At 40.2% G+C, this 13,514-nt stretch overlaps 1 protein-coding gene across 2 annotated transcripts in view; it reads left to right on the top strand.

Annotated features, from left to right (window-relative positions):
* The window catches only part of SLC9A9 (solute carrier family 9 member A9), a 448,763-nt gene that overhangs the window by 18,241 nt on the left and 417,008 nt on the right, over positions 1-13,514 (top strand). For both annotated transcript variants that reach the window (XM_072143078.1, XM_072143077.1), the window contains exons 3-4: positions 3,010-3,087; positions 3,846-3,922. In XM_072143078.1, the coding sequence (XP_071999179.1) occupies positions 3,010-3,087; positions 3,846-3,922 (155 nt within the window). The remainder of the gene's footprint in view (positions 1-3,009; positions 3,088-3,845; positions 3,923-13,514) is intronic.

Genomic DNA, 13,514 nt, shown 5'->3' with positions numbered 1-13,514 from the left:
AGAGATAACATACAATGGAAAGATTGGAACCAGTTCTGTGGGTTTGACCACTTATGGTTTTGGCTCAGAATAACTGAAGGAAATAACTGAAGACCTAACAGAGATGAGAACTAGGCCTTTGACGGATCTGCCACTTGATTTTCAACAAAAGTGGAACATGTATATTTAGGGCTGCTTGATGTGGGTTAGATAGTAATTGCTGAATTAGAAAAAATTTGATTGAATCTTTCATTTCTGAATGTTAACAGTTTGCAAAAGTAGATGACTTGCCTGGAACGGCTTAGGCATATATTAGCAATTCATAACGTTTTAAGCTTATTAAAGTCCCAGACACAATTGTTAAATGGTTCTGGACTAAACTCTGAAGATGGAGATGGGTACATGAAGTTCCTTTGGCTCTTCAGTGCCTCAGAGAGCTGACAAAGACTGTCACCTCCTCATTACATAATAAAGCATAGAACAATCGCCTATTTTATATAAATAAACTAAAATGGACACAAATAAACATAGGCGGGAAAGTGCTATAAGGGGCACAAAAGCCACATTGTCCCTTGGTGTCCTTGGTGCCAATTACACAGTTATTAAACAAGAGACAATTGTATTTTATGTAGACTTTAGTAACATGGTTGGATACTTGTCACTTCTCTGCTATTTCATCAGTTAAAAAACATGTATGGAGACAAGGGCTGAGCAATATTATCTTACATTAAAGCCTCTGTACTTATAAACCAAAAGATAATTATTTGGATTTTATTATTTTATTTAATTGTTTATCTTGATTTCTGAGAAAGGAAACCTAAAACATATATTCTGAAGAATACCTGGGGAGAATGAGAAGGTGTGATGGTGGGGCATGTTTGATACCTAGTCTGGTCAGAAGTCTGCTTATGACTTGAACCCTTGAAATCTCTCTACATTGTCCCCCACTTATTGTTCAATGCAGAGAGAGATAGATGGGCAATGGAGAGGGATGCAGGGGTCAAGATATCTTGACCCCTGCATCCCTCTCCATTGCCCATCCATCTCTCTCTGCTTATTTTTCTGTGTCCTCCACTTCATTCTATGGAGCTATCTCTCTTGTTTTTATACCTCCATCTTTCTATTCCCACCTCTTATTTTCTATACCTACAACTCCTGGGAGCTCAGTTTTATGTCTTTGGGTGGCAGTAAGCAGTGGCATACCAAAGCTCGATTGTGCCCCGGTTCAAACTTTGGATTAGAGCACCAAATACCTTAACTCACACTGCCATCCCTTTCCTGAAATGAGTGTCCACAGTAGCAGAAGGGTATCTCATCAAATTAAAAAAAATAACTCAGTATTCACTTCCAGTATCTGGACCTCTTCTCTCTTCCTGTGCAGCAGCTCCGGCAGAGGCACGTCCATCCGTGTGCTCTGCCTGCACACATTGTATGATGTCACGTTGGTGCCGCCTGATGACATCATTCAGTATGCGCAGGCAGAGAGCACAGTCTTTACCTGCGCCACTATTGGAATCAATTGTGTACATGTCTTTCCCACATAAAATTGATTATGGCAGGATGCAGGCCCCTTCCATCTCCGGGCCCGATCTCGGTCGCATCCCCTGCATTGTTATGCCCATGACAGTAAGAGGGAAACAGCAACTAGCCAGACCTGGAACCATGAGTTCCTATCCAGACTACATAGAGATAAGGTATATTGGAAAGGAACACCTATTCTTTGTGGTCCACCACTTCTATTTTGGCTTACAGTAACTGATGGGTACACAAGCAATTCATCAAAAACTACTAGTACTACTGTGCTATATATGTCACTTAGGATGTCCTGCATTTGTTTCCATTGAAATACAGGGCATGGTTCACATTGTCTTCTTGCCTGTAATGTGGTTTGCACAACAAGAAATGTCTGTGACCACATGGTCTGGTTACTGTATTCATCTAGTCACCCTGAATACAGGACAGCTGAAGTGCTGGGAATTGTTGAGATAACATATCTACAAGTTGCTGGCTGTGCAGTACATTAGTGTTTTAGGAAATGGTGATGAGACCTGTGCACCGCATGGTATAAAGAGCAGCGGGGATTGCTGAAATAGCACTTCCTGTTTATCTACACACAAAGCCGTACAAGGTCTAAGTGACAGGAAGTGCAACCAAATAGAAAGGACTAGTGAGGGCACAGGGGACGATGGATTATGTATATTTCATGTGCAGATATTACAATTATTACTTAGGTATATTCATGGGATTGATATCTAAGCTGACTCTTTTCTGTATGCAGCTTCACTCTTCTTTCTAGTTTATTGTAGCCAAACATCCAAGTGAGGGCATTAAGCTCTAACCAAAACTCTCATTCAACATGAGGCTGTTATGTAAGGTTGTACATGACATCCATTGTGCCAGTGGCTGTGGTAATGGTAATGAAAGAACTGTAAATGTTGCAATACATTAATGGCAAAAATTCTAAAATTCTAAATTCTTGTGGATTTTAGATGATTTAAGGAAAACTTCATGAAATGAGGTGACACTGGGCACATTTACTTACCTGACTGACGAAGCTCCCCAAAAGTGCTTTGTCTGAAGGTTGTGTGCCCGATATCCTGCATGTGCCCATCCCCGCTCAGGTTCACCATCTTCTTCGTGGTGCATATAATTGCACTTGCGACACAACTTGAAAGTTAAATTCGGCGCTCGATCGCCCCCCAATTTGTGCCGCATGAAAGCCAGCGCAGTTGCACCCAAATCTGATCGGGTGCGACACAATCACAGCGCAAACCCCTGTTAAATACCTGTCACAGCCGCGCAAACGTCGAAAACGTTAGAAAGTCCAACGAAAGTGCGCATGTGGACCCTTAGTAAATAACCCCCAAAATATGTAAAAACATCTTGCATGCAATTTTCAATCGTCGAAAACCCAATCTGGCAAATGACGCCCATAGCAAATAGCCATGGATATGATTTACCAGTGGTCGGCTCATCTCTAATTACAGTATTTCTTTTGACCTATTACATCATTTATTTTTTTGCTTACAGATGACTTTTGATCCTGAAGTCTTCTTTAATGTGCTTCTACCCCCAATAATCTTCCATGCTGGATATAGTCTAAAGAAGGTAAGATATTGACTTTTTATTGCTTATAAAAAAGAAGCTATTTCAATATTACATCTCATTCTAGATGCTTAGCACTCATTCCCATAATAAAACAAATTATATATGGTGAGCACTAGTTTGTTTTTTACCACCATCTATAAAGCCTAGTCAATAAATTTGTCCATAACTACCTGCATGTGTTCACAGGCCATACAGGTGAATTGCCAAAATAAGCATCCCTTTGTGGATAAAAACTGTAGGTCTTCCATGCCTGGAAAAACATGGTCCGGATGTGTATATATAAATGTGTGTATATATATATATATATGAGTGTAATATGCATATTTAAAGCAGGAAGGGGGGGGGCATTCAGAAGTCTGCTATGGGCCCTGCCTCTCCTAGTTACGCCCCTGTATATTTGTTTTGGTGTAGATTTACCTTCAACTGTGGCTAACTCGTGGCCCCCTTGCCTTTGACTGGCCATGTTCATGGTACAGAGAAGGTACATTGCACCGCATTGCGCAAAATATAGGGCAGTCCTTATTCATGGCCATGTTTGCAGAAGGCTCATACTTCTTATGGACATTGATGGGGTGTGCATGAGGCATTATATTATCTGTGTCTATACTGTATGTTACATTTTTTACAGATCAGTGTTATAACATCTATTTAGGATTGTAGATATTGTACATATGATAAGACACAAGTATATTGTCTATATACTGTTACCATGTAACGATTGTATCCATTTCAGTAACTATTTGTCCCTTGTGCTGCAGAGACATTTCTTCCGCAATTTGGGAACCATATTAACCTACGCATTTCTGGGCACTGCCATTTCTTGTATTGTAATCGGGTAAGTGAAAATAACATGAAGTTTTTCTAAGACAAATAGTTTTTTCTTTTTGCTCAAGGACCTGGAACTGCAGGCTTCTGTTTTTCTACATATTAACTGGAGCTGGAACCTTTTGTTTTGTGGTCTATTGTTTATGACTCTGTGTGGTTTACATTTGTAGGTTGTTTTTATGCAGATTTTGGTAGTTTCTTTACTCTGGAGGAAGTTTAGTATATATTGATGAGCTGTTTGTGTATATAGTGTAGTTTAATACATGATCCATTAATGGAAGAGCAATGTACTATGAAGCTCTCTCTATATTTTCCTGATTTTATCTGACATATAGTTGTAGTTATAGCCTAAGGGTCCAATGTCTATTGAGGATGATTCACATACGTGTTTTGTTAATGCAGAATCTCTGCCATGTGTCTTATTTTAGTAGGACTGCTGCTCTGCACTTTATGGTGCCCTTTGTATATTAAGACAAGGAGCTGTTGCATTTGATATAATCTCAGACATCTGGTCTTCTGGAGCTGCCTCATCTCACTGATCCATCAGACCATTATAACCATTAGCCAGCACTCCTGTAGATGGAAATTGTGTCTTTTAGGATTGGTTGTCTCTTTATGTGATTTTTGTGGTCTAGATTATGTAGCCACTATTTGCTGGAAGGAGGGTTTTTCAGCAACACAACAGCTAGGGCATAATACACACACACAGCTCCTTTTCCGTTCACAATACTATACCAGTGATCGCCTCGTGCATTGTTTTACATTATAGTTAGAGACAAGATGTTTGCGTTCGGTTCAGCCATAAGACACAGACATATTTCCTTATTGGTAGAATCTGACAAATTGAGCAGCTAACCATGGCTATGATTGGCCAGTCCCCTTGGTCATTTAAAGCCATGTTTAGTAGGCTAAAACCATGAAACCATTACATGTGTATCTTCTAAACCCAGTGGTTTTGATAGGACAGACCAATCATCTTATTTGATGGCAGCTGTTTGGGCAGATAAGGATTGGATCCATGGATTTTAGTTCTCCCGGAAAAAGCCGCTCCCAGAACCTGGCATATGTGTGTAGTGGTGCTTAATCTGTATATATAAGGTTGAGACATTTTAAAATGAAGCTTTTTTGACCTAGAGGAGGCAAACATGAGCGACAGACATCTACCATATTCCATTCATAGGAAGAAAATCCCTTCCTACTGTAACTAAAAAAGGACATTAAAAATGAATGCCTGGAAGGTAACTACACACTTTAGTATCATGAATTATTACTATACACATGCAAGCTTGCCTCAGCCAAGTGAACATACCTTCTCAACATGGATAGGGGAATAGGCCACTGCTAGAGACCTGTGCTTGCATCTTTTCTCCCATGTGAACAAAAGGAGTGGGCATGTAAAAAAATGCAACATCTGATCCTGTATTCCATGTCAGGACACCACCATGATCCACCTTGATACATGATATCCTCATCCTACTAAAGTTTACGTGCATGGTCATCTTAGGGATCTAAGAGCAATCTGCAATCTTATCACAGTACAGGCGGTCCCCTACTTCAGAACACTCGACTTACATACGACCCCTAGTTACAAACGGACCACTGGATGTTGGTAATTTATTGTACTTTAGTCCTAGGCTACAATGATCAGCTGTAACAGTTATCACAGGTGTCTGCAATGAAGCTTTATTGTTAATATTGATTCTTATGACAATCCAACATTTTTAAAATCCAATTGTCGCAGAGACCAAAAAAGTTCTGTCTGGGATTACAATGATAAAATATACACTTACGACTTACATACAAATTCAACTTAAGAACAAACCTACAGACCCTATCTTGTATGTAACCCGGGGACTGCCTGTATAGGGAATGCCTTGCTGATAAATGGAGTTTGACTGTGGACTTAAAAGTGCTGTCCAAAAGGGAAAAAGTCGATTTTTTTTTAACAGTGCTGTTATTTATTATTATTGCTTCTGTAGCTGCTGCCTGGCATTGGACCTTACTATAGCTGGTAACCAGTATAGGTCTGTCCCTTGTACCCTGTAATATATATGTATCATTGTAAAGGTGTATGATAAGATTCACACAAAACTTTAGCTATCATTGTGCTGTGGATCTGGTAAGTCTCATACAGGGAATATGGTTTTGGTTATGTGAAAGGATTATCATATGCAAAATGGATTCAGACTGCTATAGAGGGATATACGTCACAGACTAGCAGTTTTATTGGTCCTGCCGGATACTCTGAAGCCTCTGAGTCTATTAAAATATGCAAAGTACAGAAAAACAAATTCATTTATACCAAAATGGAAATTAAACACAGTATTAAATTTCATATGCAGTGCTTCATGAAGATGAACACATTCACCCTCCACCAGTATGAAGGCGGCTCTGCGGCACATTTCACGCTCTCTGCACAGTCGGTTTATGGGATGGGGAAGGAGTATGTAGATATACAGATCATGTCACACATTATTGTCACCCTCTTTTTCTTACTTATCACATTATTAAGTCTTCTCATCGCTTATAGTTTTATTTGTTAAATAAAATTGTTAAACCAGCCATCAGTTCACCCCCCACCAAAAAAAGCAGAATAAAATAAGCAGAATAAGATAAGCACCACAAATTCACTGGCAGCTAACCAGCTGTAATTTACAACTTGGCATATATCTCTATAACCGTGTCCCAAAATGCCTTATGGATACAAATAATTATGCCATAAAAGCAGCGCTGGACGACCACCGGGACTCACCGGGACTCAGACTGGGCCATGGAACACCTGGAACTCACGGTATTAGAAAAAGGGCAACTATAATGGGGCTGCAGAAAAGGGGACATTGTAATGGGGCTGCAGGAAAGGGGGCATTGTAAGGTAAGGGTAATATGGTTTGTGGGTACACACGGGTTGGGTTCAGGTACAGGATAAGTGTGGGGCACGCAAACTTAAATCTAGACACTCCCTGCAATCCCTAGATAAAAAACATTTGCTTGCAGCCAGTACCTGATTACTAAAAAGTTTTAGACCTGTACCATATGGTGACCGTTGTAGGGGAAAAAACATCAAAATGTCCAAATTACTACTCTTTTGCCCTCCTTAAAAATTTTAATACAATTTTATTAAAAGGTCATGTAATTCCCCAAATGACATAACGCAAAATGTCAGCTTGTCCCGCAAAAAAAACACATCTTACAAAGTTCGACAGGAAAGACATTTGTTTTCTTTTTGGAAAGTTGTTATAAAGGTATTAAAACAGAACAAGACTATGAATTAGGTATTTCCTTGATCAAAAAATAAAGCTAGAAAGAAAGTGGCTTGACTGGAATTATTTACCAGTTTGCCAGTACATGATACAAAATATGAAATGGTGCCACTAGGAATAGATATGACTCTGTGAATAAAATAAAAAAAATATGGCTTTTATAATGCTAGAAGTGAAAAACTGGAATGTAGTAATAGAAAGGGACCTGGACTACAAAGGGTTAAATCAATTTTTCCTGGGAATATGGAAATCAAATTCTTGAAGACTGGTATGCTATATACCAGCCGCTTTGTACCCTGCCCGTGAGTAATTTTCCTCTATTTTACTAAAGGACACCTGTCACCAGGTTATTCCACCAAATTCTCAGCACATGACTTGTTACCCCCCTTCATCACCTTCTCCAACCTGCTATTTGTACTCTCCTGTCTCTGTCCCGTCACTGCATAAATCGTTATTTTCGCCAGTCCGGTCGGCTCAACCCTAACCCTACTCCTATCGTCTTTATAGTTCCAGCTATCCAACAAAGATTTCAGACATTGGGGCAGATTTACTTACCCGTCCCTGCGCGATCCCCAAGGTGCGTTCCTCGACTCCAATGCACAGCTGCCGCAACTCACTACGTGCGTGCACCCGATATCCTGCATCTGTCGCTTCCCCGCTCAGGTCCGCCAGAGTTCACCATCTTGTTCCCGGTGTATGTGAGTGCATGTCTTGCAACACAATTTTAAAGTTAAATCCTGTGCTCAGTCCGAATCAGTTGGATCGTCCGTCGGGCATGTCCCCGATTTCTGTTGCATGAAAGTCAGCGCTATTGCACAAAAATCTGAATGCGTACGACACAATCCCCTTCTAAATAGCTGTCACAGCGGCGCAAAGCACTAAAAATTTATAAAAGCCAACGAAAGTGCAATCCGCGGGACACTTAGTAAATAAACCCCAATGTGTTTTGCTTTTTGTTCCTTACATCCACTCGTAGTGTGCAATGCAAGAATTTGTGATTAAAATTGCGAATTTGTGGGCATTGAGGGATGCAGTGACTGGTGGAGGGGGTGGGCACAGTCCATTCCTGCCCCCTGCCTGCCTTCTTTTGAGAAGCCAGCAAACTTTTGTTTGCAGGTTTTCAGACAAAACTACGCCAAGCCGGACAGTAATATTTTAATGAACCAGTGAAAGAGGTCATTTTGAACGTGAAACGCATAGTTCTCTATATTTTTATCTGTAAATATAATTTTATTGAAAAATGAAGTTATTATTTCATCAACAAGCATCAACTGATGATATTCTGCCCAAAACTCCTAATATCCTTCTCTCAGAGGTCTCTGAGCACCAGTACAAGTTGTCTCGTGTACTTCCTGAGCTAGGGGCTACATGTTTCCTCCACTTTTGTCCTGAGGCTTGTACATATAGGGCTAGGTCACTCATCCTTTATTTGGTCCGTCGATGATCACTGCAAAGTGACCCATATGTGGAAAGACCTTCAGTGTTACCTTGAGAGGTTTATTATCTCATGAAAAACATGATCTGATTTAGGTACCTGTGTTACATTGTGTTACTTTTATTATTAAAAAATCTGTTTATTAGTATCCTGTGTATTTTACATCCATCAAGGTAAAAGATGATCAATGAGATTTTTATTTTTGGCAATGGACTGCCATCGTGTGGCAGAGTAAGGCTACTGCAGTGTTAGCAGTATAATATTTGTTGTTCCTTAGTGCAGCATATATCTGTGTAGAACAAGCCCTACATAGTAGTATAGTAACATCTGAGCTCTCAGTGCTGTGTCCAGGATGAAAGGAACCTCTAATCCCAGCAGTTTGCTCCCTGCACTTTTGCTAACAACTGATGGAGTGGAATATCGAAGACCCAAATAGGCCGCCTACAGAGGGTCATAACTAGAGTGGTAGTAGCCATAGCAGCTGCTATTGGGCCCGTAGTGTCAGGGGGCCCCGTCATCCAACCTGACACTCTGCTGTATGTGTAAATGGTGTGTATATACTGTATTATAATGTATGTATGTATATATGCTATATTTTTGTATATGGCACTGTAGGTGTGTGAATATACTCTATATATGTGTGGTTGAGTGTATAACTGTGTGATTGTAGCTGGCATATGTGAGTATACAAATATGTATATTTTTTAAGGGGAAAGATGCCTGCTTTGGGGGGCCCTGCCTCTCCTAGTTACGCCCCTGCGCCTAAAGTTTTTTTCCACCTACCCACAAAAAAGGCAGATAGCCAGGGTATTGCTAGAACCTATTACTTGGTCCTAGCATTCTTGGATACAGAGATATAAATATCTCTGAATGGGAACATAGTAAATGTGTCATGTCTAGTATCAGTGTAATCAAGGGATTCGTGTGGTTTCAGTGAGACCAGAACCCTGACCCTATGCCTTACCTTTGAGAAGCTAGAACTCCTCCAAGGTAAATTCGACAAATATTTTATTCCATCCTTTTGTATACATTCCACAGTTTACTGAGGAAGGTCATGAATTGACCAAAACATCAAAACTATTTTGATGGAATAAAATATTTGTCAATTTTGATCAACATATGAGTGCTGAGTTATCTCTTCTATACTGAATTGGGGGGTACCCTACTTGTACACCTTTTTCCCAAGAGGAGTGATGTGTATACAGATATACTAGAACTCCTCCAAGGTTCTGGAATCCGAGTAAGGATCTTCAATTGTGAACTATGCGTCCGCATTAGGCTCACACATGGTAACTAACTTAGTTTGTGCTGATACTTGTAGTTCTACTCTTGTATTTTGTACTCTGTTAAACTGTATATATATATATATATGTATATATATATATATATATATATATATATATATATATATATATGCAGTGCCTTCATGTAGTATTCAACCCCCTGCAGATTTAGCAGGTTTGATAAGAAGCAAATCAGTTAGAGCCTTCAAACTTCAAACAAGAGCAGGATTTATTAACAGATGCATAAATCTTACAAACCAAAAAGTTATGTTGCTCAGTTAAATTTTAATAAATTTTAAACATAAAAGTGTGGGTCAATTATTATTCAACCCCTACGTTTAATATTTTGTGGAATAACCCTTGTTTGCAATTACAGCTAATAATAGTCTTTTATAAGACCTGATCAGGCCGGCACAGGTCTCTGGAGTTATCTTGGACCACTCCTCCATGCAGATCTTCTCCAAGTTATCTAGGTTCTTTGGGTGTCTCATGTGGACTTTAATCTTGAGCTCCTTCCACAAGTTTTCAATTGGGTTAAGGTCAGCATAAATGAGAGTGTCAGAGACAGACAGTCGATGGAATGAGAGTGTCAGAGACAGACAGTCGATGGAATGAGAGTGTCAGAGGCAGACAGTCGATGGAATGAGAGTGTCAGAGGCAGACAGTCGATGGAATGAGAGTGTCAGAGACAGACAGTCGATGGAATGAGAGTGTCAGAGACAGACAGTCGATGGAATGAGAGTGTCAGAGGCAGACAGTCGATGGAATGAGAGTGTCAGAGACAGACAGTCGATGGAATGAGAGTGTCAGAGACAGACAGTCGATGGAATGAGAGTGTCAGAGACAGACAGTCGCTGGAATGAGAGTGTTAGAGACAGACAGTCACTGGAATGAGAGTGTCAGAGACAGACAGTCACTGGAAGAGTCTGTCAAAAAAGTTTATAAAAAAGGACAGTCACTGACAGTATATAGATACATATAAAATATTTTTTTTTATTCTATTTTGTTGTAGCTCAGAGCTATGTCCTACTGCTCCTGTAGACTGTGAGTTATCTGCAATCCTGTTGATAGGAGATAACTTAAATACTTGACAGGGCCGGCATTAGGTGGCGGCAAACTGAGCATTTGCCCAGGGCCCCCTGCCTTAAAGGGATCACCTGCATTTGTGGGCAGAGGATGTATTGGTCCCTTAATACCCCTTGGTTGAATGCCCGTGTGAAGATGCTTATCATCTATCTCTTGTCTAAACATCTATCTATCATCTATCTCCTGTCTATATATCTATTATCTATCTGTCTAGTTGTATATTTCCTATCTATATATCTGTCTATCTAAGCATTTATCTATCTAATTTTTTGACTTTTAGTCTTGCCCAAGGACCCACTTTTTCTAAAGCCGGCTCTTATACTTGAGACCTGTTGTTATTAAAATAATATTTGCATTATATTGCAATATTTTTATGTAGCACTGCCTAATCTGTGTGCGCTATATAAATAAAAGAAATATTATTACTGCATATGACTGTGCAGTCATTCAGAAAATTACCAGTGAAAGAGAACATTGTACAGTAGCAGGACACACATTTTATCCTGTCATTGTAACTAATTGTACATGTAGATCAGGAACACATTGTACAACATTTTAGTATTCATATCAGCAATACGATTGAGGTTAGGGAAATGTGTGTAGTACTACAGAAATTCACACACAAGTCCAGTGATCCAAAATACACTGAAATCCCAGAAATAGAGGGAACACTGAGATACCTCATCCAAGATTTCATTTAATTACATTTTCCAGTTGCAGTTCTTAATTCATTACAGACGGTCCCCTACTTAAGAACACCCGACTTACATACGACCCCTAGAACGAAGCATGATGTCCCAGACAGGCATGGCTGTAGGTTTCAGGGGGCCTCTGGGCGACAGAGTAGGCCCCTTTGCAGTAAATTCACATGGCAACATTGAAAATTCAGTCGCCTTTTCCCTAAAATATTCCCTAGTTTATCATACCAAACAATCCCTTATGGATTTTTTAGATACAGCCCCCCTCAACCCCACATTTTTTATGTACAGCTTTAGGTGGGCCTCCCAGCAACTATGGGCCTTGGCATTTTCCCGGGTTTGCCCTGGCCCCAAATGTTCTCGACTGGATTCAGGTCTAGGGAGCAAACAGACAGAACAAAGCATGATTGATTTGTAAAGCGCTACGGAATTTGAAGACGCTATATAAATAAAGTTTATTATTATTATTATGAATGCATCCATCATGCAGGAACTGTTGACTTTCACATGTGGCCTAATCAGAAGAAATATATTGCTGCATCTGTATATGGTCTCACAATGGGGCTTAGGGTCTCATACTGGTACCCAATGACAGTCAGGATACCACTCGCTAGCACATGGAGGACTGTATGTGCCTCCCCACACCAATACTGACCCACTATCAAACTTGCAGCGGGCGCCAATGTGGAATCTGCCAATCTTAGTGTTGTCTGACAAATGCCAATCGCCCTGCACAGTGTTGGAGTGTAAGCACAACACCAAGTTGTGGAGGAGGGGCCCTCATTCCACCCTCATGGAGTCAGTTTCTGATAGTTTTAGCAGACACATGGATATTATTGGCCTGCTGAAGGTCATTTTATAGGGTTCTAGAACTATTCCTCCTGTTCCTCCATGCACAAAGTAGGAGGCAGTTGTCTTGCTGCTGGGTTGTTGCTCTCCAATAACCCCATCTGTGATGTACTGGCCTGTCTGCTGGTATGGCCACAGGCCACAGCTAACTTGACACAGCTCATATTGACGTGCCATTCTAGATGAGCTACACTTCCTGAGAAACTTATGTGGTAACACCTTCTGCTACCTTTATGGGTGAGAGCAATGACAAAATGCAAAAGTGACATAAAGAATAGAATGAGAACAGAGAAATGGTCTGTGGTCACCACCTTCTGAACCACTCCTTTATTAGGGTGTCTTGCTATTTGCAAGATCATTTCTACCCGTTTGCTGTTCCATTGGCACAACAGCAGGAGAAATTGATTCACAATGAGTATTTATTCATAACTGGACAGGTTGATTTCACAGAAGTGTGATTGACTTTAAGTTACATTGTATTGTTTAAGTAACATGTCACCAAGCAGGTTTTCTTTTACAATTATGTAACCTTTTATGTTATAAAACAATACAACGCAGATATTTACGACATTGATTGATCACCTTCTAGGTTCTATCCCTTAAATGTTTTTTCTTTATTAATGTTTAGAGATGAGCGAGCACTAAAATGCTCGGGTACTCGTTACTCGAGCCGAACATTTCCTGATGCTCGAGTGCTCGTTTCGAGTAACGAGCCCCATTGAAATCAATGGGAGACCCGAGCATTTTTTAGTAAAATTAAAAACTGAACGAGCACTGTTCAGTGCAGATGTTTTCACTAAAAGAACACAGTGAAAGAACACTGCAGAACAGATTGCAGATGTTCGCGAACATCTGCGATCTGTTCCGGAGACACGCGTGCAGAACGATGTTCTCTGCAATGGTATTTGAAGAACAATATGTGTGAAGAACAACTTGCAGATGTTTGCAAACATCTGCAAGTTGTTCTTCACACATATTGTTCTTCAAATAC

This window comes from Engystomops pustulosus, chromosome 3 (genome assembly GCF_040894005.1).
Source record: "Engystomops pustulosus chromosome 3, aEngPut4.maternal, whole genome shotgun sequence".
NCBI classification, from domain to species: domain Eukaryota; kingdom Metazoa; phylum Chordata; class Amphibia; order Anura; family Leptodactylidae; genus Engystomops; species Engystomops pustulosus.
The sequence above is the reverse complement of the archived record's forward strand: the minus strand, read 5'-3'. Positions and strand labels throughout refer to the sequence as shown.